This window comes from Lepidothrix coronata, unplaced genomic scaffold (assembly GCF_001604755.1).
Source record: "Lepidothrix coronata isolate B3197 unplaced genomic scaffold, Lepidothrix_coronata-1.0 Scaffold159, whole genome shotgun sequence".
In the NCBI taxonomy this organism is placed as follows: Eukaryota; Metazoa; Chordata; class Aves; order Passeriformes; family Pipridae; genus Lepidothrix; species Lepidothrix coronata.
Window position 1 is genome coordinate 1,849,917 of NW_016690339.1, and position 26,682 is coordinate 1,876,598.

General features: G+C 37.6%; 2 protein-coding genes across 7 annotated transcripts; one reads left to right on the top strand and one right to left on the bottom strand.

Annotated features, from left to right (window-relative positions):
• On the bottom strand, nt 1-13,880 carry IRAK4 (interleukin 1 receptor associated kinase 4). Of its 4 annotated transcripts, none has more exons than XM_017829160.1 (12): nt 13,836-13,880; nt 12,670-12,839; nt 11,422-11,567; nt 10,909-11,106; nt 9,990-10,150; nt 9,288-9,352; nt 8,930-9,044; nt 7,343-7,452; nt 4,237-4,420; nt 3,323-3,385; nt 1,607-1,765; nt 1-1,497 (listed from the first exon to the last, which is right to left on the bottom strand). In XM_017829160.1, exons 2-12 carry the CDS (start codon nt 12,828-12,830, stop codon nt 1,465-1,467), a joined length of 1,395 nt encoding a protein of 464 aa, XP_017684649.1. In that variant the 5' UTR covers nt 12,831-12,839; nt 13,836-13,880; the 3' UTR covers nt 1-1,464. The 4 variants fall into 4 exon arrangements, with proteins under 4 accessions (XP_017684649.1, XP_017684650.1, XP_017684648.1 ...); XM_017829161.1 differs by lacking the exon at nt 13,836-13,880 and adding an exon at nt 13,109-13,133; XM_017829159.1 differs by lacking the exon at nt 13,836-13,880 and adding an exon at nt 13,070-13,124.
• PUS7L (pseudouridylate synthase 7 like) lies at nt 13,258-26,467 on the top strand. 3 transcript variants are annotated; one of them, XM_017829156.1, is made up of 9 exons: nt 13,258-13,321; nt 14,473-14,709; nt 15,380-15,539; nt 17,122-17,317; nt 18,339-18,437; nt 19,984-20,065; nt 21,377-21,654; nt 23,456-23,509; nt 24,098-26,465. In XM_017829156.1, the coding sequence occupies exons 2-9, from the start codon at nt 14,622-14,624 to the stop codon at nt 24,419-24,421; spliced, it is 1,281 nt and encodes a 426-aa protein (XP_017684645.1). In that variant the 5' UTR covers nt 13,258-13,321; nt 14,473-14,621; the 3' UTR covers nt 24,422-26,465. The 3 variants fall into 3 exon arrangements, with proteins under 3 accessions (XP_017684645.1, XP_017684644.1, XP_017684647.1); XM_017829155.1 differs by lacking the exon at nt 13,258-13,321 and having other exon boundaries at nt 13,374-14,709; nt 24,098-26,467; XM_017829158.1 differs by lacking the exon at nt 13,258-13,321 and having other exon boundaries at nt 14,581-14,709; nt 15,394-15,539.
• Nucleotides 26,468-26,682: the final 215 nt, after the last annotated feature.

Sequence of the window (26,682 nt, forward strand, 5' to 3'; positions counted from 1 at the left end):
TTTCAAGGCTCAAAAGTTTTAATAGCAGAAAGAATCATCTCCAGTGATAATGCAGAGTTTTTATTTATGTTACAGCTTTTTACAATGTATACTCAATAATGCTAGAAGCAGTTTAGGTGGATCCCTTTTTCCACATGAAGATATCAGTTTGAAAAGGCAATACAAAATGAGTTAATAGCCAGAAATCTCATTATATAAATACATTAGAAATCAAATGCTTTCTACAAAGAGATATATATCCCTGAATACAGTCACCTCTTTGATAATCATGGAATTTCAAATTTAATTGTAGGCCAGACTATTTTCCTATCCCTGAGCTGTCAAGAAAGTCCATGAGGTGCAAAATGGGTTTATATAAAATACTATCTTTTATTTCAATTGTAGCATTTTCATATTTGGTCCAAAGTATCTGGAATCTTGCTAGTCACTTTCATTCCATTTTTAGTCTGCTTTGATCTGTCCATGTTCCTATTTTAAAAAGCTTTCCATGTTATATTTTTAGAAGTGTATTTCAATATTTAATTAATAGGTGTACATATGTATATTAAAAATAGCTTAATTATGTGACTAAGGAAAATGCAGAATTGGTCTTAACAGCGTAATTCCAACCACTTTAACAAAAGAAATCAACTGTTTTTATAATCCATGGGGAATCCTCTCCTAAAGTACTAAAATACTCAATCCTCTCCTAAAATAGTCAAAGTAACTAAGAGTCTTCCTATGAATAAAAATGGAATGGTTTGTCATCACAGAGTTCACTGTAAGAAAGCATTTGCAAGTGCAAATACATTTGCACTGCAAGATTATTATTTTGTTCAGGAATCACTGAAATCAAAAAACAACCTAGAAAATGTCTTGCAGTATTTATTTGACTAAATACTAATGCCGAGAAGACTTTTTGAAATATAGTCACATTCACTAACACTACCAGACCATTCATGCTCATATGGACTCTCAAGTTAAAATCCTAAATAGAAGTTTGTTCTAAATGGGTAATGCTATTGTCTTTTCCCAAAAAGACAACACTAAGCCCCATTTATAGCTATTATATGGTTTTGTCTTCAGTAGAAGAACGTCTAGTACACCTGATCAAGAAAGCAATTTGCAGAAAAAAACATTCTGCCCTGTTACAAAGTCTGCCCTTTGTAAAAGACATACTTGAAACTTGGAAATAAAAAGAATCAAATCGATTCCAATATGGAAGTGCATTTAAAAAGCTGTGGAGAAGATGATGCAATTTGTTAACACAGAAGTAGTTCTCATGTGAAGGGCCCAGTGGCTAAGGATATGTGAAAGGGCTGCTCAGTTAACCAAAAAAGGACAGGCCAACAGCACAATCTTACTTGTGTCCAGAAAGTTCTGGAAAGCAGAAAAACTGATAATGCCACATTAATTGCTAATTAAATATTTGCTACTGGTGTCTACTCCATTACAAAAACATTTGTGTATCAGAAGTAACACATGTCAAGTTTTAATCTCTTGGAGATGCTGTTGGATCTGCAAGAGAACAGACAGAAATATAAATGACTGATACTGTAACCACACGTGAGGACACACAACACACACACACACTCAAAAAAAGCCATTTATCTGAAAGACTACATACCATCTTAATGTCTGGCCTTCTGTTTTTTTTGTCATTCAGACACCGATCAGCAACTGAATACATTTTATGAACTGAAGGTACATCCCAGTCACTCATCTTTTCATCAACATAATCCTCAATAGTTGCTTCCTCATCCTCAATTTCATCTTTTATACTTAACTACAAGAGAGTTTGAAGCAATGAGCAGATAACATTGCAAGGATCTGAACAGCCTTTAAAAATATAAATGAACTATAAATTTTTATTTATCATTTATTTTATTGTACATTATTTTAATTAACATCATAAAGCAATTTTCTTTAAGCTGCATTATACAGGTTTAATTTTTTCCCACTTCAAGGCTCGGTTTCCTAGTGTTGGCTGTTTTTTAAGCAAAGCATGATCAACATAAACTATTTATGTTTACCCACAAATATGCAAGCTTAAGTTTGCATCATTTTTCCTTTTTTGTCACTTTTATAAAGTTTCTAATGCCTTCTGTTTCTAGTCTCAGTGGCTGCTGTATCTATTCTAAAAGGAAACACTAGACTGAAATCAAATTTTAAATCTCACAGGTTTAGTCCAAAAGTCTCCAGTTCCAACACACTTGAAATGTGGTATCTGTAGTAACACATACTTCATTTGCACTTCCTTGAACAGTAAGAAGTAAGAGGCAATGAGTAGAGGGAGGTCGTGCCTTCCTTATGGGTCAGTCTGAAATTGCTGACCAACATTCAACTACCTCAAAATTTTCAAAGCTGGGGATGCCATATGATCTTACACTGACCATTCTCTTTATGCTGCCAGAAGTACTTCACAAAGATAAACTGTACTAGTTTAGGAATACTTCATATTCCTTTTCAGATCCTATCTCTGAAAAAGCCTGCTTCAAGAAAACTGAGTTCTCCAAGGTCTTTACAAGCTCAACAGGATAACTGTTACGCTACTCCAAAAGATATAGCTTAGAAGGACAAAAAAAATCTATTAATAATACACAGGTATTACTAAAGCTGTGGAAGAAAGTGATCTGCTATCAAACAGTATGGAACATATGAATCCAGACCTCAATGCTATTTCAAACTTAGTAAATAAATTAATCTTTATGTAAAAAGTATTTTAGGAAAACCTTGGATTAAAGAGTTCAGAACATAATTTTAAACTACATAAAAGACTAAATTATGAAGAGCCTTGTAAGATTTTTAATTCAAGAGAGTGAGCTGACACATTAGTTTCCTAAGTAGTAAAAAAGAGGAGGAAATTCAACCCACTCATCACTCTGCAAAAAAGCCCTTACATTTCAAACTTCACTAACTAGGGTTAAAAACACAAAGTATTTGCAAATTATTAGTAAAATTGAAGAAAATGGAAACTGATATAGAACCATAAAGAAACAACTGAGGTGAATAGTTCAAAATGTTCCAGGGAATGAGGAATTATCAAGGTATCTGGGAGTAGGCTAATAAAGCACAATGGTATTACAATAAGAACCAGTACCAAACCAAAGAATTCCAGTATCAAATTGGAAGATGACAGCCTTGAGGGGTGAACAATCTACCAGCCAAGAGAGAAAAGTTTCAGACTCACCTCTAAGACAAACAGATTATTGACATAAGTGGTGCTTTCACAACTACATATTTTGATGACTAATTTGATTGTCTCAGAACCTGTTAACTGACTGATTTCACATAAAGTAATTCTGGAGCAGGAGGAGGGGAGGAGAAGGCAAAAAGAACATACCAGTAACTGTGGCTCTCGGTTTTCATCTACTGGAGGAAGACCCGTTATTATTTCCAGTAAGACCTAGGAGGAAAAAAAAAGCCAAAGAGAAAATGAAGCATAGAATAATCCTCAGCACATATACCATTTGCAAGAAGTAGCATGACCCTCAGACTTCCAAACAAACGCTCCCAGGATCTGTATTTGTCCAAAGATACAGTCATCTATATAATTAATTGATATTGCTGTTGTTGCTACCTTTATTTTTAATGACCATTATTAGCAGCGTGGCTTACGAATTCCAACGCAAGTTTTTCTCACCCTATATGATATTCCTTCAAAGCAAGGCAAAAGGATTTCCAAACTATTCAGACACAGTGTTTGGCCTATCTTCTCATGAAACTAAATGCCATGAAGGAAGTGGTCAAGAGTCATAAGGCTCTCGGATCTATTGGATTCATTATCTTATGGATATCCATTAATTCATGTAATGGATTCATTATTCTGCCAAATATTAAGTTCATGTCTTTTTTGTACTCAAGTCTAAGGCAAATCCCACATGGACATTATACTTTTAGTGCTGAAATATAGTAAAACACATTAATTTTTAACCATTTTCTTGATTTTCTTTTTCAGCCTGAGTTACACTTTTGTGCAATACTAGGAAAGCAGAAACAATGTTCCACATCACTTCAAACTACATTTAGCAACAACTTGGAATATTATTTTACTCTGGTCTTTCACACAGAAAAATCAACACATTCAAATGATTTTAAAACAATCAAAGTTTAGAAACACTATCTTAAGAAAACATCTATTGGGGAAAAGGAGAAGTATGGCCCAGAGTAGATTATTTAATTTCAGATATTCTTGATTTTGTACGCTTTTATAATTTACAAAAAAAAGTCATATACTGCTTTCCACATTCTACTTACTACTCCAAAACTGAAGATATCAGATTTAGGTGTTATCTCTCCTCGCAGAGCTTCAGGGGCCATATAGGCTGCTGTTCCAACAATTCTTTCAGTCATGATTGTCTGTGTGAATGTTACAGATGCTCTTGCAAGGCCAAAGTCAGAAATTTTGGGTATGTATGTATCAGTTAATAAGATATTTGCACTGGGGGAGAAGGGAGGGGAAAAAAAAGATAAGAGAATTTTCCAAACCAGTACAATAATTACGTTTTGTAACAGACTAATATCTCTTTAGTAACCAAATGCAAACCTGCTATTTTGACTGCCTTGAAAGCTATTTATACATAATTCATATAGCAAATTATGTATGAGTAGTTTTGTTAGAAATTGCTCAATTTCAAAATCGATTTCTCTAAGTAAATCAAGAACTGACGGCCAAGATCCATCCATAGTTTTTATTTTGTGTGCACGCATTCACACATAAAACCCCCCACTTTCTTATAAGAGACCAATGTGTTGCACTTATGTTTTGGCTTTAAGAAGGACAATAGAGAACATTTAGCTCTGATCAACTTGTACTGGATTACAGCATGATTCTTATACTCTAAATCTCTGCTCAGAACTAACAAAAGCAGGTTTTTATACCTATTATCTAATACTATGTTAACCATTACAAATTCACGTGCCAGAGGAATACTAATACTCTTATTCTTGCCTTGGAAGAAAACCAGAACACTTATTACCGCTAGAATAATATATGTGTTGTGTTTCCACTTGATCTCCAGCTTTTCCTTTCCATAAAAAAAAAACAATCCTCACAAACGAGGCTCACCTCAGAGACCTTAAAGCTTTCATAAAATACTCAGTGGGATGAATTACAGCATAAATCTACTGGGTTTTAAACTTGTAGCACTTGGAACCATTTTCAAGTCACTTAATATTTCTGTAATCCTCACTTTCTGATCCCCTTAATGGAACTGTAAGAAAACCACATAGCCTGATACAATACATTACACTTACTAAAAACTTAAATATTTCTAACTTCCTATTGCTCACCAAACCTTAACAAAATTAACACAGCTGTAAGTTAGAACAGATCACTTGGTGTTAGAACTGCTGTAAATAATGCTAAATGTAAGACCACTACAAAAGGCCAAACACTAGTCAAGGCATCATCCACCAACTGGTTTCATATTTAAAGCTCAGCTTCCAAAAAGAAGAAATCTGAGCTTCTTTTCAAGTTGAGTCAAGTCCAAGAGTGGTCATTTTTTGGATACATCATAAAGAGCACAACAGAAGCAAGTTTTTCTGCAGTTGTCAAGCTTCAAGAGAGAAACAAACTATTCCTTTGGCATAACCAAGTGAAAAAAAACTATGAACAACTGTGAGAATAGCCATTCAATCATGTACCCTCTAGCCTAGAGAAGCTGTTCTAGTGCCTGTGTGGTTATGAGTGGTCTCTACATGTCACAGCAAAATACAGACTGAAGTTAATCTTCTTAGATGTCTCTTCATTTAAGTTTTACCTGTAAGTGGCAGCACTATTAATAACACCAATCGAATTTACTGAACTATTCACACTACAACTTGCAAAATGGAATCCAAACAAAAAACAAAACCCAATTCTGTAATATGATCAACTCACAGCAGTTAGAAGGGCAGAAGTAGCGTAGGGTAAAAAAGAGCACCCCTTCCAGTCATTACACTTCTCCAGAGGCTTAAGCAGGGAAGAAAGAAGAAACATTGTCAATGCAGCAAGCACATACATGAGGCAGCTGAAGAAAAGGCTTGTTACTCACAAGCTGCAAGGTGCCAAAACTGAAGATGCCTATATTTAGCAGAGGTGCCAGAAGCCAGAAAGCTGTTGAAACATTCATCCATGACACCCAATCAGTCAGCTGCTGCTTCTTAACCCTCAAAAGGAGTAAGGCATTTGGGGCTTTTCTTCAAAGACTTGGACTAATTTTTAAAAAGACCAATACAATGAACTGTAGCAAGAAAGGGGAAACAAACAAGCAAACAACCCCTTCACCCCCTAAAAAAAACTCCCCAAAAAACCCAACCAAAAAAAACAACCAGAAAACACAACCAAACTCTACAACAAAACGCTCCCTTTTCTGAGCTTTGATACCCCCTAGAAAAAAATTCTAGTATAACAAACAGTGAACATTATCATTGAAGAATTCTGAACTTCATAAACCTGACTGAAGCAATTTTACTGTCTTCATAAAAACTAGGAGTAAATCAAAGGAGAATGACAATGAAAAAATATTCTAGGAAAAGGGAAAAAAAGTGTGGGTTTTCATCTGAAAAATTCCCTATTTAAAAATTCATTGTTTTCCAACAGCAGCTTATTCATTAGCAGCATGTTCTTGCAGCACTCAAACAACTATATGATAGTAACAGATTACGATACAAATTACAATTTACATTACATTTTACAAATTACATTTATAATACAAATTACAATTACAATGCAAAATCTCATGGCTGGAAAGCTGTCCAGTGGCTAGGGGAGCTGGGGTTGTTTAGCCTGGAGAAAAGGAGGCTCAGGGGAGACCTTATCACTCTACAGCTACCTGACAGGAAGTTTAGCACAGTGGAGGTCAGTCTCTTCTGCCACGTAACAAGTATTCGGACAAGAGAAAATGGCCTCAAGTTGTGCCATGGAAGATTTAGACTGGATATTAGGAAAAATTTCTTCAACAAAAGGGCGGTCAAGCATTGGAACAGGTTGCCCAGGAAAGTGGTTGAATCACCATCCCTGGAGGTATTTCAGACATGTAGATATGGCACTGAGAGACATGGTGTAGTGGTGAACGTGGCAGTGCTGTGTTAATGGCTGAACTCGATGATTTGCAAGGTCTTTTCCACCCTAAACAACTCTATGGTTCTAATAGCCTCATAATTATCTACAGAAGTCTGTACTGGTCATGTCCTTGTGGCACAGACAAGATTATGGTGATGGATGTCACTTGCAGAAAAGATTGTGCCCTGGACTGAAGCAATGCTTTTTAAAGTTTGTTCTCTCTAAAATTACTTTAACGGGGAAGAAAAAAGAAAGAAAAGAAAAAAAGAAAAAAGAAAAAAAGTGAAAATGCAGTCAGCAATAGTCTGCAGCTTTTACCTTTTAATATCTCTGTGAATATGATTATTTTCATGTAAAAAGTTGATGCCATTTGCTGTACCTTGAACAATTTTACATCTTGTATTCCAAGAAATTGGTGGAGTGTCATTCTTGATTAAGAAAAGAGAAAGGCAAGTAAAAAAGTGAAAATTATATATATATATATATGCAGTCACATAAACCAAAACAAAACTTACAAAACCCCCATAACCCAAAATGGACTTCTTGCTATGATTTATCGTTTTCAAGTAAATCATTAAAAATACCACTAGCATACCTTTCTTAATTGACTTGGGCAGATATACATGCATTTGTGACATTCTGTTCTTTCCCTGCATTTTGCTGTAGATTAATTCACCAGTTGCAAAAAATGTTCTTGGTTAATATTCGACTCCGACCTTACAAGATCAGCTGCCCTGCAGAGAATCTACCACACCTTCCACTTCACTCTGGCACTGATACCAGAGCCTTTAACCCAAAACAAATAGTTCAAAGCAATCCACAGCTTTTACTAACAATGAGAAGTCAATCTTCCAGTGGTTTTGGATTTACCACTTCTCAGGAGTTTAAGTTTTATTCGTGTCACTAACTAGGCCTTAGAAGTGAGGACACCCACATTTCAAAACCACTTCTTAATCTTGTCAGTGGCCGAGAGAAGAGGATTACAGCATCTCACCATTCCATCACCTCCCTCGCCTGCTCAAAATTTAGACAAGAAGATGACATAAGGAAGGGTCCATGCCCCAAAACACATTCAGTGAAGTCACGCAACGAAGTTATCAGCAAGAACATTCAGTAAGGACATTCCTCACCTATTTGACCTTATCAGAAAAAGATTCTTTCTGATTTATAGATTCTGATTTAGATTTTTTTATTTATACTGTAAATCTGTCTCTTCTTTGTAAAGAACTGTTTAGTATAAAGCAGAGTTTTTGAACTCCTTCAACAAACTAACATGGACACTGATCTACTAGCTTAAGTCTGACTTACTATTGGTATCACTCTGTCTGTCCTTCATAGACAGAGTTGCCTTATCAAACCAAAGCAACTTATTATTTATTAAAAGCCAAGGCTAGAAGATACACCATTTGATTAAATCAGAATAAAACATTGCATTTACACAAAATAATAATTTAAAAAAATGTAATTCCCATTTATTTAGAAAGAGGTATGTAAACTATGAGCACCGTGTTATAACCACTATCACTAGGACAATGAACAAAGGGCAATTTCACAATCCAGAATCTCAAGAACTAGTGGAGAACATGCCACCATTAGGACTGTGAACAGTACTGCAGCACCCTTTGCACTTCTTCACACAGGCACAGCAAGTCCAACCTCCTGTGCCGCTTCAGGTACTGGTACATGACATTGTATTATCAGACTGATTTGATTTTAATCTATCAAAACCATTTGAATAAAATGTTATTGGAAGAATACTTGTTATCATATTTTCTTCTAAAACACAAGAGCAAGTAGCAAAACATCATTTGGCCATTACAATTCAGTACTGTTTCAGAGACATTCCACAGATACTTATACTTTAGCAAAGAAGGACAGTTGGAAGCTAGAAAAGATTTTACTTACCAGACAAGCAAGTCTGTCAAGCAATGAACCATTGGGCATGTATTCATACACCAAACAAGGCTGAGCACCATCACTTGAGAAACCAAGTAATTCTACTAGATTTTCATGCTGACACCTAAAGCAAAGGATAAAAAAAAAAATCTGTTCATGTATGTTCTGAAAGACACTGAACATCTGAGGAAAATACAAAGCAGAGGGAACTTGATTCCCAATTACTTGTCTCAGCTCTACTGCACACAGCCAAGTTTCTGTGGTGATGCTTGAAAACATAGTCATGCTGTACAAGAAACATTCTCACTTACCATGAAAATCACTAAGTTATCCTAGAAATACAGAAATTGTATAAGACTGTACTCACTTTGCCATCATGTTTATTTCTTGTTCAAATTGCTGCTTCAAGTCCTGAACACTAACATCGACCATCTACAAAAGGAAGTTTTTGACGTTAATATCACTGGACATATTGAAATGCACAGTTGTTAATTTAAAAAAAATGGAATTGTAAACCTTTCTTTAGATGCGTTACATGTAACAACTAGTTAACTGTTTATTCAGCTCAAAAACGAAGTATCAGAACATGACTTTTAATTCCTTGGAAGACAGCATTATTGGACAAATAGATCCAGTTTCAGCACAGTCACCAACCTACCATTCACTGCATACTCATTATAAAATTAACTTATTCACACAAACCAATGGTTATGAAGACTAAAATTCTATGGCAATACCTATTTAGCTTGTGAATCTTACCTATATGAATCTGAAATGGAAACATCCTTAGCAACCCTTCCCTTGTGCCACTTCTCAGCAGAGAGAGCACTCTGCTCTTCCTGACAACTTGCCTGAGCCACTCAAAAGGAGCTACAGAGAAGGTGAGAATTGTTTCACACGACTGTGCCAACTCATTCATGGGACTACAGGATAAGGTTCTCAATCCAACTAATATTTAACATGGTGACACTTTTTGAATTGTATCATTCTACACTTTCCACAATAAGCAAGATAAGTCTATACTATAAAGTAAACTGTCATTAAAATGAAAAAAACCCAGGAAACTCACAGCAACGAGCTTCTTGACAGCCACATTTCTGCCATTGATGTAGCCTTTGAACACAACGCCAAAGCCGCCTTCTCCCAGTTTATTACCTCCAGATGATTCTGGTCGGGCATCAAAATTATTTGTAATGCTTTCCAAGTCATGAAACAAAAAATTATGGAAATCTGAAAGACATATTTGATATTTAGCATAAAGCTCTGATTTCACTTAAGGAACAAGTATATTGAATAGTTTCCTGCTTCGGTTCTATTAAAACAAAAACTTGATACCACACAAATCCTACTGGATTTGTAGAGTGGAGCTCTACTTCCAGATTCATGATGAAGATACCAGAAAAAAAAGGCAGATAAATAACTAGCTATGCATAATTTTCTTCACAGTTAGCACTGTAGCAGCCTTCTGATTCTATTTCTTGTTCATACTTGTAATACAGGTAATAGAAATTAAACATGCTGCAGATCACAGAGAGAGCCACGCTGCCTTAGATGCAAAAAATACACCTAGACCACATCATGTTTCTGGCAGTAACACAAAAGTGGATCTTTAGGAAGGAATAGATCAATCATACACTCTCCTAAAATGCCTACTTTAGTCATCTTTTCTCCAACAGTCTTAGTCATTTCTGACATATAAAATCCAGCTTTAAAACATAAGATGCTGAACAGTCTATAAAATAAGCTCTGGAAAAGGGCAACAGGATTATGTGTGGCACAAAATAAATTGCAATGTAACTAACAGTCAAGTCTTCCATCACGTTAGGTGACTTGTTGGCAAGGTGAAAGATGCTGTTTCCCATAAATGCACAATAATAGGAATAGAGTCATCACTCTTATACATTGCTATAATTTATTTCACATGGGGTGAAGGACAGATCACCAAAAAAAAAAAACCAGTACTTAATTCTAGCAAAATAATTGCCTACCTGTGTTACTGGACTGTGAACTGCTGGTTTTTTGACTTAAGTGGGAAGGATCTGAATGCTGCTTCTCAGTACCCTGAGCTAAAACAGGCTTTATAGATGCTGCTTCTTTTTCCTGTACAGGTAGTTGTTTCTCATGTATAGGCAAGGTTTCCTGTGAAGAAAGAGGTAATGTAACTTCTTGTGGCATCCTTACAGGTTCTGAAAATGGAATTTAGAAAAAGTGTTAACTACATTAGGAACCAGAAAAAAAACTTGTAATATTAATGCCAGTATTTTTTAAAATTAGGAGACATGTAAACATCATGAGAAGGTTATATTCTGCCACCCTGTGTCAACTCCAGCACTCCTACTGAAACTTGGAACTCATTTAAACAGTTATTACAAGTAATAGAAAGTATATCCATTTTGGGTTATTTTGACCCAATCCTTTCTGATTTTCTAGTTACTATGAAGCTCTTTAGCATCTTAGAAAACTGAGAACACAGTACAAAAATGTACAAGAGTAATAGTTACCTTGAAGCAACAGGCTTGCTGGTGCTAGGAATTGATTTCTAATCAGCAGATCCACAAGATCAGCAACTGTACAGTTTGTTGTTCCCCAGTCAAAAAGCAACTCACATGTAGGACTCTTTCCCATTTGTACAAATGCCTCAAATCTCCTTAAAAGATAAATTAAGACCAACATTAAAAAAAAAGTGACCTGAAGAAAGGAAAGAGATTAAAGGTAAATTACCAAAAAAAAAAAAACAACCAAAAAAAGCACAAAAACTGCCCAAAAAACCCAAACCAAACCCCACATAAAAAAAAATTCTGAATGTACTGTACAAATTCACTAATCTTCTAAAAAAGCAGCTAAAAGCCATAAAAACATTCAAAATCAGGGGAAAATATTACAAAATATGGGAAAAACTAAGGTAAAAGCATGTATATGTGGGTTCAGCATCTTTGTCCGGGACACATAATATACTGGCACATGGGACTAACAGACAAGAGAATGTCAGCAAGAGACAGTGGGTAAATCAGAGCCAGATCAAATGGAAAAATAATTCAGTGTTTTCCGTCCATTTGGCATTCGCACTCCATTTTGAATGTTTTGAGATGGGCATTAAGCAGAAATTGAAATCCAGTATTCTGACTGATTTACTACTATCATAGAAAGACAAACAAAGATTTAATGCTAACATCACTAGAAAAGACTAGAAACCCAAAATGATAGATACAGTATTTAAAACCTCACAATCTCTGAAACAGCTTTGGCATTCCTTCCACAAGCCCTTCAAGCAACAAGGTGTTCATAAAATACTGCAGGCATTACTTCTTAATTAAACTTGCAGACAGCCCTAGGCCTGTCTACTAACATTTGTTGGACATTTCCTTGGGAACTGTGAATTGGGAGTTATAACCCAGTAGTCTCTTGGGCACAATGAGGTCAGTCTTTACCGGTCTGTAGGATACAGTTACACAGCCAGTGCTGTATTGCTAAAAATACATGTCTGTGGCTGTAATTAAGGCTAATTTCCTTAGTCAATTTTTCTTGGGCTTGTCTAAAAACTCAGCTACAGAACAATTAGGAGTAATTACCTTGAGTTCCCTCAGGAAACGGCATTGTAAGATACAAGTACCTTACCTTTATAGCACACAAATTACAGCAAGTTACAGTAATGGGATGGAAAATAGGACGGACACCGGTACGGGATGGACAAGGCAGTTATGTTAAACAGGTAACACACGAGGTTACGTTACATGACTTTTATGTAGGACCTTATATGCATCTGGCTGTATCTGCCTTCACCGGACGGATTTGTTATATCCATGGCGAGCCTCCTCCAGCCCTCCTGCGGGTCGATGTAGTCCGCCAGCCGCCTCACGAGCCCGTAGCTCAGGCAGCGGACGAGCGTAGAAGCCGTCACGGGCTCGCCCATCCTCAGCTCCTGGGGACACGAGTGGCGTCGTCACCTGTCGAGGTGCCACACCCGCGCCCGCCCGACAACGCCCGGCTCCGGCTCCAGCCCCGGCCCCGGCCCGTCCTCACGGCTTCACAGTCGCCTCCCGGCCCGCCCGCGGCCACTCCCCGCGACGCGGCTCCCGCCCACCATTCCCAGTAGGCGGGAGCCCCCTCCGCCCCGCAACCGGCGGCAGGAGCCTCCTGGAGTCCCCTCACCACCCCCGTCGGTTCCCGGCAGCAGCGCCCACACCCCACCCGGGCACGCCCCGGCACCGCTTCCCCTTTAAGAGGGCGGTGCCATCCCCCGGCGGCGCTGACGTCACCGGCGCAGTGAGGACAACGCGGAAGCGCTCTGTTCCCACTCCGCTTCCCCATAGGCTGTTCGGGGTGCCCCGCCCCTCGGCGCACACCACATCCGGCAGCAGAGAGGGGGGTTCCTTCCTTTCTTCTCTTTCCCCCCGGACCTGTGTGAGTTGGTACCATCCTTGGGACCGTTTTACCGTGGGGGGGAAGTCGTGGCGCCCCCTGGCGGCCCTACCGGAGGCTCGCGGAGCCGCGGTCCGCCCGTCCTGCCTCCCGGCCTCCATCCCTGACCCCATCCCTGCTTCCTGGCCCCTATCCCTACCTCCGTCCTGCCTCCATTCCTGCCTCCCGACCTCCATCCCGGCTTCCGTCCCTGACCCCATTTCTGCCTCCTGGCCTTTATCCCTGCCTCCTGGCCTTTATCCCTGCCTCCTGGCCTTTATCCCTGCCTCCGTCCTGCCTCCCTGCCTCCATCCCTGCCTCCCGGCCTGTCTCCCGGCCACTATCCCTGCCTGCCTACTCTCCTCCCTCCCTCCCTCCCAGCCTTTCAGCATCCTTTCCTGTAGCAGTTGTTACTATCCGCCCTCCTCCCTCCCCGTTTCCCATCCGCTCCCGTTGCAGTCGCGGCGTGCCCGGCCGGGGCAGGGCAGGCCCGGCCATGCTGCCCTCCTTCAGTTACCTGACCGAACACACCGGCTTCCGCGGCACCATCAAAAACTCCCCCGCCGACTTCGTAGTGACAGAAATAGAGGTGCCCGAACGCTTCCTTGGGGACAGCGGGGCTGAACTGCCTCAGAAAACCAGCGAGGCGCTGCCGGAGCAAAGCGCCCCGTGCTGCCCCCAGCCCAAACAGCGAAGAGCGGAGGCCCTCGGCCCGGATACCCCCCTGTGTCGCCGGGGGGCTGCGCCCGGGACCCCGGAGCGCGACCCGGGCCGGGCAGGGGGCGGCTGTGCTGGATCCTCTGGCAAGAAACAGCGTGAGGGAGCACCTGAGCCGAAATCCGGCCTCCAGGAAGCCAAACTGGAGTCCTTACTCGGCAAACCCATGAGCGAACTGCTCAATAAGTTTGCTTGCGATCTGAAGGAAGCGTGGGGCTTGGAAAATAATCCGAGTGCTGGCACTAGGGAGCTCTCACTAGGACCCAGGCTGGACAAGAAAAGTCGGGCTGGTTTACACAGTGCTGTTAGGCAGACATTCCCCTTTTTAGTCACTGTTACAAAAGACAATGAAATGATTGTAAAAGGAAATGCTGATTACAGAGAACTTTGTCAGTTAGTGACTGAAAAGGAAACAAGTGATTTCTTTAAATTTTTAGATGCAAAGCTAGAAAATTCGACGTTTTCTTTCGAGCCTGATGGAAACAAAGAGCACAGAAAAGTAGTTCACCATTTTCTCAATAGAAAATTCGGAAAACTTTTAGAAACAAAGTCTTTTACTGTGACAGATGTCAATGATCAGCCAAATATGTCAATAATGGTACGATTTCGAGAAAAATGTGGGTCCAGAAAAAGGTCTGCTGGTGGTTCACAGGAAAAACAAGATGTTTATACAGGTAAATACTACATTTTTACTGAAGATGGCAGGTATTATACTGTTCTGTAGTAAGACAAACTGAATCATTCTTCTATGACGTGTAGGCCCGATTGACTCATTGCTTATGCTGAAATACATCATTATCAGTGTAGCGTAGTTACATTACTGGAGAATGACATGGATGAACCAAGTTACTGCAGTGATTTTAAATGAACTGTTCTGTGATAATGGTTACAGTTCTTTTGGTTGTAGCACTAACTGTGGTATTCTCAGTGTGTTAACTTTCCCTTGAAAGTAATTGGGTGATCTTAGGAGGTGTATCTAGATGTTGGACAAGTTAGGTCAAATATGATATATGATCTCATTCCTACAAGCAGTTGGTTTCTGATTTAGAGAATGTTTCTAGAAATACATCAATGCATGTCTTTTGAATTGTGTTGCTTTTACTCAGGTACTGTTTTTAAGGGCAGTGGGGTTTTCTGGTTGTTCTAAGTTTTGTGTACTGTGTCTTCTTTCTTTCTGTCCTGAAAAAGTCCCATTTCCTTTATTTTTGTGGGGTGGGAGGACTGTTTCTTTACAGTTTCCATGCTATTACAGTTTGAGGGGAAGAACGTGCCCATCTATCACTGCAGAACACCTGTATGATTTAGAAGTGCAAATTCCTAGTAATTTTGAGATGATTGTTTCAGCTTTCACCCTTCAGAAAGAAAATCTAGAAACACTAGAAGCAATTGGCTTGTTGGCGGCAGAACTCGATGTTCTTCCTTCAGACTTCAGTTACACTGGCATCAAAGATAAGAAGGCTATCACTTTCCAACCTATGGTTGTGAAGAAGGTGACTCCTGAGAGGTACTTAGAATCTGAGTGCATTCAGTTTAGCACATAATTTTATATGTTAATAAGTATCAATCTGCTGCAATGTTTTGAAATGTTTTTACTGATGTGTCTTCCCTTTGCCTGTATTGGAGGACAGGAAATGGCTTTAATATTTTGTGGCTTTAGGGAATATGCAGCTTAGAAGTTAAGTCCCCCAGTGGGAAACTTAAAGAAAAGTGTTGCCTTTCTCTGTATTTTTTGTAATGCAAATATGTGTTGTCTGGGACAGTATTCTTGCAATTCATGCTCATGGGATCCACTTTACAATTTCTGAAATACCATCCACTACCTGGAACTGAGAAGAAGCCTGTGCTACCGGATGCAACAGGTTTCCACATACTGTCAAAGTATTGTCTTGTAATCCCCAGACAACAGCTTAAATGCATTATAGTGCTACAAAACTGAAGTAAATCATTACAAATGTACTTTGGACAGATGCTGTCTTTGAGTGTTAAGTATCACTTTCTGCCATATTGTCCAGTTTAGAAACATAGGACTAAATAAAGAAGATATCACCAAACCTGAGGGAAGGAAATACATTCTGAACAATGTGTTAGTAATACAATATGTACCTTTCCATTCCTCATTTTTGTTACTTTTTGTACCAAATGAGTGAGTAAAAAAATATATATTAAGTTTGCCGTGGTAACAGAAATAAAATTCCTGAGTCAAAACCATAAGTTATTTCTTCCTCAGCTTTAACTTTCTAGTGGGCTTTGTTCATAGCAACAAAGTGCACTTTAGGAATGAAGAAAAATGGAATTTATGGTTTCAGGATTTATTACTAACCTAAGTATACATCAGTGGTAAAATTCCACTGCAAACTGGGCTGTAGGGCCAATTGTCCAAGAGATAATTAGCAAAACTTTGCATTAGTGCTTAAATGATGAAGCAAAATAGGTAAATGCATTCAAACCACTACTGCAACAGAAGAAATAAATAAATTTTATAAAAAAACAATTTATAAAGTTATTAAAATACTGCTTAGAATGTAAGATTTTATGCTGAAAGTCTCCTTTAATTTGGATTACTCTTTTTTACACATAAGAACAAAGAGGTTGATTGAATATTTTAAAGGGCATATACTCCAACTGTCAGCTGTGTTTCCAATTACAAGCATATGTGAGCACATCAGAGAATCAATGTGCAGGGAAATTATGTTTTGGAGGGGTTTTCGTTTGTTTGGGTTTTTTTTTACATGAAAATAAGGTTTTTAGAACTGAAAAGTAAATAAATGACTTGTTTTTCAAAAAAAAAGTTAAAAATTCAGGGTAGTTACCTTGAGAAAGTTCAATGAATTGCTTCATTCCAATATATGTCAATATCATATAAGTGCAAATGATGCAAACATTTAAAAAGTATTTCTGGATTATAACTAAATTTTAAGACTTCCATCTCTGTATTTGTTTTGGTTTTCTCATAATAGTCTGTTTTACATCCCATTTTATTTTTTAGGAGCTTTTTAATTCTAATGCAAAGGTGAAGAAGATATTTGTTACAAGTTGGATAGCTTTAGTAGAGGACTGTTTGTAATTTCTCCCACTTATTTATGTAGGTTGAAAGAAATTGGAAACAAAATGGAAAAAAAGGGCATGAGAATATACAACATACGTTCAACGTACCAGCACCTCAGGCTCGGTCAGCTGAAAGGCAATCACTTTGACATAATTGTGAGAGATCTCCAAAAGCACAGTCATGACCCTTCTGCAGATTTAAAGAAAAGAATATCTGAAGCAATGGAAAATGTTGAGGTAAGAAAAGCCTCGTGGTTGCCAATAACGAACAGTTTTAATTCTTTGCTGTTAAAAAAAATGCTTTTAAGGAAAATGCTTGTAATAGCACAATAATGGCAATATTTCCTAATTTTGATGCTTCTTGTGGTTTTATGTCATTCCTGCATTATTTATGGAATCAGAAGTAAAACTGCCTTTCAAGAAGGGACCACAAGTGAATTCATTCTGTGTTATGGACTACAGACCACAGAGTGGTGCAGCAAAAGACATGGGGAATTCAGTAGCAAATGAGTATGGATATATGAGCCATTGCTGCACAGACCTGAGGTTAAAGTGATGGGTTTCACTGCAGGATTTGAAGGGGGAAAGAATATAGTTACTTATATACACAATACATATGTCAACTGGTTGCCTTCTTTGGTCGTGTGAGGAACATGCATGATCTGCTTGGGTGAAGAACTTTTCTTGGCATGAACACACATAAAATGCCCATATCAGAGAAAGAAGATCCCTTGAAAATCAATGGATTTTGATTCTGTTATCCTTAGTCCCTGAAGAAAACTCCATCATCAGACATTCTTAAACCACTAAGAAAAATAAAAGTAAATAATGGAAAGGAGAAACTGTAGGTGTTTTTTACAGCACTGTTTACTGTTCATTGCCTGTGCTATGCTGCATTTGCCTGAGTAGCGATTTTGTAATCCAATGCATATAAAAAGCTCGATTACTTTGACTTGACCTGTAGTTGTATTTATTATAATTAACTGTATAGAAATAATATTGTTTCACTTAGCTGAGTTTTTTTAATGATGCGAAGACAACAGTAGAACTTGATTGTCTTTTTAGGTGTTTCTAAATTAAGTTCCAAAATATTGTAATGAATCATGAGTAATGTTTTCGTTATGTATTATTTCTGATTAAAAAACCCTGTTTGTATGCATTTGGGATATAAATATAGATGTGTGTGTTGTATGCATAGTGTTACTAGTGGTACCTGATACTTTCATGCTTTTAACGTATTTATTCTTTACCATTCTAGACAAAAGGCTTTGTAAATTACTACGGACCTCAGCGATTTGGACAAGGACAAATTGTTCAGACAGATCAAATAGGATTGGCTTTACTGAGTGAAAAAATGGTACTTCCATTTTGTAATTTAAATAGTTACTGTCAAGACAATTTCACATTACTGTTGCAATGTCTAGGGCTAGAGTTGTCCTTCCCAGTGAACAATTTCATTTGTGGTATAAACTCACCTGTGTGCTGGAAGCAATTGCCAGATCAGTTTTGATAACGTAAGCATGAAGATCTTCATACTGAAATAAATAATCTGTTTTTAAACAGCAGGTGCAGATTTAAATAGTTCAGGAAGTAATTTTTCTGTCTGTGATTGGAACATGATTACGATTGTCTTCATGCTGCTTGGCAGGAAAGTGGTTGCATTCCATACAGAGTTTCAATACTGAAATGAAGCAGTCTTTATACAGTGTTTATTCATGGTTCTGATTGCCTCCTAACTTTGAGCTGGACCTCTTTATCCTGCTTGGGGTCTGTTTACTTCTTAAAAAAATCACATAGGTTCATAAGAAACAATTTGCTTTTTCAATACCATGGTAATTTATCTGCTATATAGAAAAGATTGCTGCTTTCCATTATTCCTTGGCTACTTTCCCAAACTCAGTTCTGAGTGATGTAAGCTAAGGAGAGCTTATTTCTTAAGTAATAATTCATAAGATAAATGTACTTTTCAATGTATATGATACAGTACTTGGCACAGATCTAAAGACGAACCGCACACTACAAAGTCAAAAGGATACCTGAGTATCCTGTTCTTCTAATCTTGTTTTGATTCTAAGAAAAGTCAGGAAAACTTATCTTCCAAATATAAGAATCAAGATTTGAGGGCAGTCAATGAAAGTTAGTGTTGATGTATCTGACATTTTGAATTCTGGTATGCTGGCAGTTGGTACCAGGTGCCAGTCCCTGGGTAGTAATGTTTTAAATCTCTAGTCTTAACTCAGTTACTTTAATTTAAAACAGGTAGGAACTACTACTTATATTAAAAAATGTGCCACTATGTGTTTGCACAGTCCAGTATGGAGGAGGACAAGAACCAGATGTCACAGGTCAGTATAAGTGTAAGCAAATTGAGTGGCTCCACTGATGTTGCAAGTAGCAGAGATTACTGTAGTGTTTTCCTTGTTACAGTGTCATCTAACCTGATATAGATCAGTATTTAAAAAAAAAGGAAAAAAAAAAAGAAAGATGATTGTCCCTCTATGAGACTGTGGAAGATGTTCAGTCTAAATTTTGCATGAAGCATGCAGGAGGGAAAGAAGGGCCCTTCCTGTTCAGGATAGAAGGACGAGAATTTAAAATGGAGAAGTTTTAACTGGATGATCAAGAAGAGTGACTGATTTTTCACAGAGCTTTGAAAACTGTCTTGTGTCTTCTTGATGACTAAAACTTGCCTTTAATTTGAGAAAGAACACAACACATTGATCTGCGGTTCATGGCATTTTCTGTGATAGGGAGAATTTGACTTTGCCCTTAAAGAACTGATACAATTTTGAGACCTTGCAGAATATATTAAGACAGAACTGGATGCATGATTGTCTGTATAGTTGACAAATAGTTATGTTTAACTGCAAAAAAATATAAATTTTTAATATTCTTCTTTAAAGGTGGAAGCTGTGAAGTTGTTCTTCACACCTGAAGATACTGATGATCCTGTAAACAATGCAAAAAGATACTTTCTTCAAACTGGTATGTCCAGTTAATTTGTCCACATATTTATTGTGAGAGAGTAAGGTGTTGCTGCACAGGGAGATACTTTTTATTTTCCCACTGCTTTATGCCACTTATACTTTATTCTGTGGAACTCAGTAGAGTTGCACACTTAAGAATTAGATGAGAATGAGGCCCTAAATGTGCAAAATAGTGGAAAATTAATGTACTTCAGGTGCAAGACAGTATAGAAGCAAACGCTGTATATCACAATGCTGGAAAAGACTAAGATCATTTTATCAGAGCATTTTTGGCCTCCTTCCATCTGTCTGCTTTTGGACTATAAACTTATCCTCCCTAATAAGAGAAGTATACAGAAATGTGGTACCCAACTAATACTCAGCACTTAACACATCTACTCTCTTTCTGTCTTGACCTAAAATCAATAAAATACATCAAAAGCAGAAGTATGCTAAGTACTCTGTTTGCCATATTTATTGCTTTTGTCATTCAACTGAACTTTCTGTCCAAAACTAAAAATTTGGAGTTGCTCTCAACTTCAAATATATTTTTTCTTTTCAAATATCCCACATCTATTAGCCTGCTTACCTATCTATCTGTAGATTGATAGAACAACTATGATATATAGCTTCAAATGACACAGATAGGTTTAATTTCACAAGAAAATATAAGACGAATCATTCTTTTTTGTACATTGCTGTATGATGCATGGAAAGACATTGATGTGGACCCTGAAAGCAGCTGCTTGCCTTTTCCTGAAAGTAAAAGGTAAAAGGCTATGCAAAAGGCCTCATCAGGTAATTGCTTGTAATGAGAAAATATGTAAACCATAACATTTTAAATATACAACATTGGAATAATTTAGTACAAATCTGATTAAATGTATTTTCATCTTGGTTGAGGCTCAGACTTCCCAGTGGCCAATGTAATTTTTGCCTTTAAAATAAAGACATGATGCAAAGTAGTGGTTTAATGTTCTTTTATAGCTTAGTTTTTACTTTGTTACCTGATCTAAAAAAAACCTTAGGAGTGATGAAATAAGTTTCTAAAAAAAAAAAGGCAAACTAGACTGAATAACTGAATGACAGCTATTTTAATTTATACGGCATGAAATAATAAAATTCATGGGACTGTTGATAGCCATATTAGATGAAGTTTGTCTAACATGGCATGTGGAAGGAAAGGAAATAATAACCTAATAGCTTAAAGAGGTTAGACTGATACGTTTTTCCTTACTTGATTATTTCATCTTCTTAAGTGTATTTTTTTCTCTCAGGTAATATTTGAAAAATCAGGGATTACTTACATGGTTATTTTTGTTTATATCAGAAGATGCAAAGGGCACGCTCGTGATGCTGCCAGAATTTAAAGTAAGAGAGAAGATGTTGCTACGAGCTTTAAATCGCTATGGTGTAAATCATGAAGGCTGTACCAAAGGATGGCTCAACATTCCTCATTCCTTGCGCATATTCTATGTCCATGCTTATTGCAGTAAAATTTGGAATGAAGCAGCATCGTATAGACTGAAGATTTATGGCTTAAAAGCAGTTGAGGGTGATCTTGTCCTCTCAGAAGAAAATGATGAAAGCATTTCCCTAAATGACAAGGTGAGTCTTCCCAAAGTAGTTTCTTGTAAAAACAAACAAACAAACAAACAAATGAAAAACCAACCAACCAAACAAAAACAAAACAAACAAACAAAAAACCAACCAAACAAAAACCAACCAAAAAAACCAAACCAACAAACCAACCAACCAACCAACCAACCAAACAAACAAAAACACAACCAAAAAACCCCACAGACAAAACAAAACCAAAAAACCCCAACCAACTTAATACACTTGAATGCATACTCAGACATATGCTAATGCCTTTATTTTGGTTCATTCATTAAAATATTTAATATTAGTGAAAACGTTGAAAAACATAATGTAGCTTTTTTTGTTGTACCATAAACAGACATAGGAGCTAGACATATATTAGGTTTTATCTGTTTTGGCTGTTCATTTTATTCAAGAGGGAAGAAGGAACAGAATGTCAGAATTGATACATGTGAAAATTTATGCTCTTCTTAGGATCTGACTGGGGAAACCCTTCAGAGTGGACTCTGGGTTTGCCTCTGTTACCAGTCAGTGCAGATCTGAGTCTCACTCCCAGCTCAGGCTCTCCCATTATATACATTGCTGAGTGTAAACCAGTGATGAAAGGTGGCCTCAGATTGAATTGGTAATCTCGTTGCAACTAAAAAGGCAAAGCATGGTTAGCACAACTTCACTGATAGTGGGTCTAAACTATTAGCAGCTATTCTATGTAGAAAATGTAGCAGTCTTCTTGGGAAAGTAGTAAGGGGCCAGGAAGTGCTTCTGCTTGCCCACAACACAGCCTGGAAGCTGTGCATGGAGCTGTGGGTGAGCCAATGAGCAGAATCCAGGACTGGAGTGTCTGGTCCCAGGTTTTGGCATGCTGAAGTCCATTCTGAAGCCATCTCTTAGGGTTGGCATACCTTTTTCTTACTGTGAAAGCAGTTGGGTCTCTTCTCCCAAGTAGCAACTGATAGGACAAGAGGAAATGGCCTCAAGTTGTGACAGAGAAGTTTAGATTGGGTATTAGGAAAAATTCTTCACCAAAAGGCTTATCAAGAACTGGAAAGGCTGCACAGGGAAGTGGTTGAGACACCGTCTTTGGAGGTATGTGATGAGGGTTTCATTGTGGACTTGGTGGTGCTTGGGTTTACAGCTAGACTCAATCTTTTCCAACTTTGATTCTATGATTATATCTTCCTCCTGATCATCAGATAAATCATAGAACTGTGCAGTGTTTTACTGGAGAATTAACAGGTGTGTGAATAGGCAGAATGTAATAATTTCTTTTGGGTGAACCTCTTACAAATTTGAAGGCGAGAGCACTTGGAAGATAACCTCCAGTCCCTATGGAGTGGCTTCTGTTTCCACTAAGATTTTTCTTTAACAATATTTTTGAGAATGAATGTTAATAAAAGAGTAGATCAAATGAAATTAAAAGCAGAGGTATCAAATTCAGTGTTGAGTTACTGAGTTTTATGTAGATATATTCCTATTTAATATAGAACGTTTTTTTTTGTATTTTTGCTTTTGCTGCTGCAAAAGGAGTTTCATTGATTTAGTTATCTTCAGACTCAAAGAATATTAGTGGTAGCTAGCATCAGTAAATATTTAATGGAATACCATCTATCAGTAAACTGATTATATTAAGCTTATCCTAAGATTTTTTTCCATACCTGAAAGAGTTTATTGTCCTTGTAGCAGTCAAATAACCTTAGAATCCTTTACAAGTTTGGGAGTACAATGTATAATTCCTAAAAAACAAGTATATGTTTTTACTTTTTAAAAAGTGGGTGCTTTTTTCTTAACTTCTTAAATGTCTTGTCAGGTTCATGTAGTCACTGCTTCAGAAGAGTCAGCTAGAAAGTATTCTATATACCAGGTAAGTAAGTGTATGAAAAATTCTGAGTTATCTCTTTATTTGATTAAAATGTTTTGTTTTAAATAAAATGTGATTAATTTAACTGATGTATTCTTCTTCCCTGCCACAATGCATATTAAAGAAAACACATGTAAACTGATCTCCACTCTCATAACAAATTTACTTTGTAATGGAAATAAGTACCGTGTCATTTGCACTATGGCAATATTTATCATGAAGCTGAATACTTCGAAAAAAATTTCAGTCTGCTGGCAAAAACTTTCAAAAATAGTTGATGTTCTAATTTTTGAAGGTTTCAGAGTGCGTACTTTTGTAGTGTTACATGGCAGCTGAATGTCTTTATTGCTGTATCTTTCCCAACAAACAAGGAAATTATTTTTAATATATTCCTAGTTTGTTTTAGGAATCCTGATACATTGATTATTTTTTCTGCATTAATTGCATTTGAGATACCTGCAGCACTCTGGTTTACTATTTCAGGCCCTAAAACACAAGGTTTAAAAACATTTGAAATTGTTATTACATGTATTTAAAGAAGAATGGATGTTACTTCAAATATGTTTGTTGTTTTGGTTTTTTTCTTTGAAGGTGGTTCTTCCAATGGTGGGACATAGTATCAAGTATCCCAGTAATAAAGTTGGAGAGTGGTACCATGAAAGACTTTCTAAGGATGAACTGGAAATGTGCAAATTCAGAGTGTCACCATTACAGCTGAATATACCTGGATGCTACCGACTCATTTTGAAAAATGTTCAGAATCTGTCATATTTTTTGGAAGGTGGTGAAAAAGGGATCAAAATTGAGGACAACCATCTGAATGATTTAAAAGTCTCTCTTCACATATCATTTGACCTTGATCCTTCATGTTATGCAACGGTCTGTCTGAGAGAAATAATGAAATGTGACTTTTAAGATTCCACTTAATGAAAGATTGCAGGAATATTGTACAATGTTTATATTTTATGTGTGATGCCAAGAACATAAGGGAGAATAACAGGTTCAAATCATGAACAGGAAAAAATTGTAGATTGAGATTCATACAGATTAGGAAAAAACCTCACGCAAATCCTTTGGAATACTCAGAAAACTATCCAAACTCTAAATGCAAAGCCTTGAAAGCATTGGAGTAAAGCTGTATGTTATATCAGGCAGGTCTAATGGAACTTAAAGAAACCATGGGCAGCTGGCATGAATTTCCTCTTTGCATAGATATCTGACTTGCAGAGTCAAGTTTTTCATAGTATTTTTCTTTAATGTTTTATACTGAATGCTGTTCAAGCAATAATGTTAGAAGTTTACAGCCTACAGGTATCTAACTGAAAAGTTGTTGTACTGAGGTTCGCTAAATATATTGTATTTTCATTTTATTTAGGCACTTAATGTTAAAAGGTAAAAGTCCTTAGTCAACAGTGACAAGTCATCTGTTGCTTTATTAGACATTCAATGAATCTCCCAACTTAAGTCAATGTTAAGGATTCCAGGATTAAGTAGTACATAGTTGTTAATGCCTTTTCTAGTAAGCTCCTCAAGATGAGGTGAGTACTTAACATCACTGAAAAACCAGTAATAATAAAACCAAAACTATGTTATATTGTTTACAGGATAAAGAGTCTATTCCTGTTACTGTGAAGCCTTATGGTAGCACAAAAAATATTAATTGAACCAACTGTGGGATAAAAAAGCTTTTCTTGATTAAAAATAAAAGGCCGTTAACTGTGATAAAAATGAGTGAATTTGTGAAAGAGGGGAGAACAAAAAACCCATAATTTACCTTGACTTTAGCAAGGTGTTTGGCAGTGTCCCACAATATTTACATTGTGAAACCAAGTTAGGACATATTGGTTTGGATGGGTGGACAACCACATGGGTAAAAAAGTGGATGATGAGGTTCAGGGAGTAGTGATTAACAGGTCATCCTCTACCTGGAGTGAGTGTCACTGGGATATCTTCTGGGCCCCATCCTGTTTAATGTCTTTGTCAGTGGCCTGGACAAGGGAATGGAGTTCACCTTCATGACTCTGAAGGTGACACCAAATTAAGAGATCAGATGGATATTGTGGTGGATCAGGCTGCTGTTTGGGGCAACCGAGACATGCTGAAGGAACAGGCCAGCAGGAACCATACGACATTCAGGAAGAACAAATGCAAAGTGCTGCCTGTGGGAAGGAAGCACCCATGCACCAGCCCAGGCTGGGGAGCAGCTCTGCAGGAATGCCCCCAGGAACGTGGTGGGCAGCTGAACATGAGCCAACCATGTGCCTTGGCAACAAGAATGACCAACAGCCTCCTGGAATGTGTTAGCAGGGGCACAACCAGTAGGTCAAGGGAAGGTATTACATCTCATTGTTCAGTAATGGATCTCATTGGATCACATTTAACCTCTACATTCAGTTTTGGTCCCCAGCACAAGAAAAAGATAAATAAACAACCAAGATCAGAGGAGGGCCTCTGAGCTATTACGGGACTGGAATCCTTGCCATTGAGGACATGCTGAAGGAACTGTGCCTCTTCAACCTGGAGAAGATATAGTGTGGGGGGGAACCAACAGCAGCTCTCCAGTATCTATGAGGAGGTTAGCAAGAAGATGGAGCCAGGCACAGTGTGGCAGGAGGTGTTATATTCCACTCTGCAAGGCAGAAATAGCTTTTTTTCTGCTAATAAATACCTTGGGGTGAATTAAAGTAAATCTAAACCAGATAATCAGTGTTTACAGATACATATATATATATATATATATAAACTATATATGAAGTAAACCCTACATATATATATATATATATATACATATATATATATATATATAGGGTTTATTTTAGAACAATTTGATTGCAAAGGAAAACAGGTATGTAGCTGTTTGGTTGTTATTATATATAGTAATATGGCAATATAAAAGCATAAAGGTATCACCCAAAAAATGTGTAAGGGAAAAGAGAGAAAGAATAAAAGTTCCTATTCACCACTCAGAGGTCTCCTCTGGTGGTTGTTGCTGGTGTCTTGGTCCATCAGGGAGTGATGGGGGAAGAAGCCTGCAAAACATGAAGTCTGGTGGGTTTATATACCCTCAGAAACCCTCCAGGTACCTTCCCTGTGGGGGGGGTGCTGCTGTTTTTGCACAGTCATGCTGGCTTTGAAGGAATAAGCCAGAGGCTGGAGGTGCTGGCTTTTCCACACTC

Bases quoted from the DNA above. Each gene is read 5' to 3' on its own strand.
- IRAK4 (XM_017829160.1), bottom strand. From the start codon at position 12,830: ATGGGCGAGCCCGTGACGGCTTCTACGCTCGTCCGCTGCCTGAGCTAC. The intron at 9,045-9,287 runs GTGAGTACAGTC...CCTTTGCTTTAG, and splicing joins GAAATAAACATGATGGCAAA to GTGTCAGCATGAAAATCTAG. The intron at 1,498-1,606 runs GTATGTAGTCTT...GTTCTCTTGCAG, and splicing joins GAAGGCCAGACATTAAGATG to ATCCAACAGCATCTCCAAGA.
- PUS7L (XM_017829155.1), top strand. From the start codon at position 13,815: ATGCTGCCCTCCTTCAGTTACCTGACCGAACACACCGGCTTCCGCGGC. The intron at 14,710-15,379 runs GTAAATACTACA...TGATTGTTTCAG, and splicing joins AAAACAAGATGTTTATACAG to CTTTCACCCTTCAGAAAGAA. The intron at 18,438-19,983 runs GTACTTCCATTT...TCTTCTTTAAAG, and splicing joins CTTTACTGAGTGAAAAAATG to GTGGAAGCTGTGAAGTTGTT.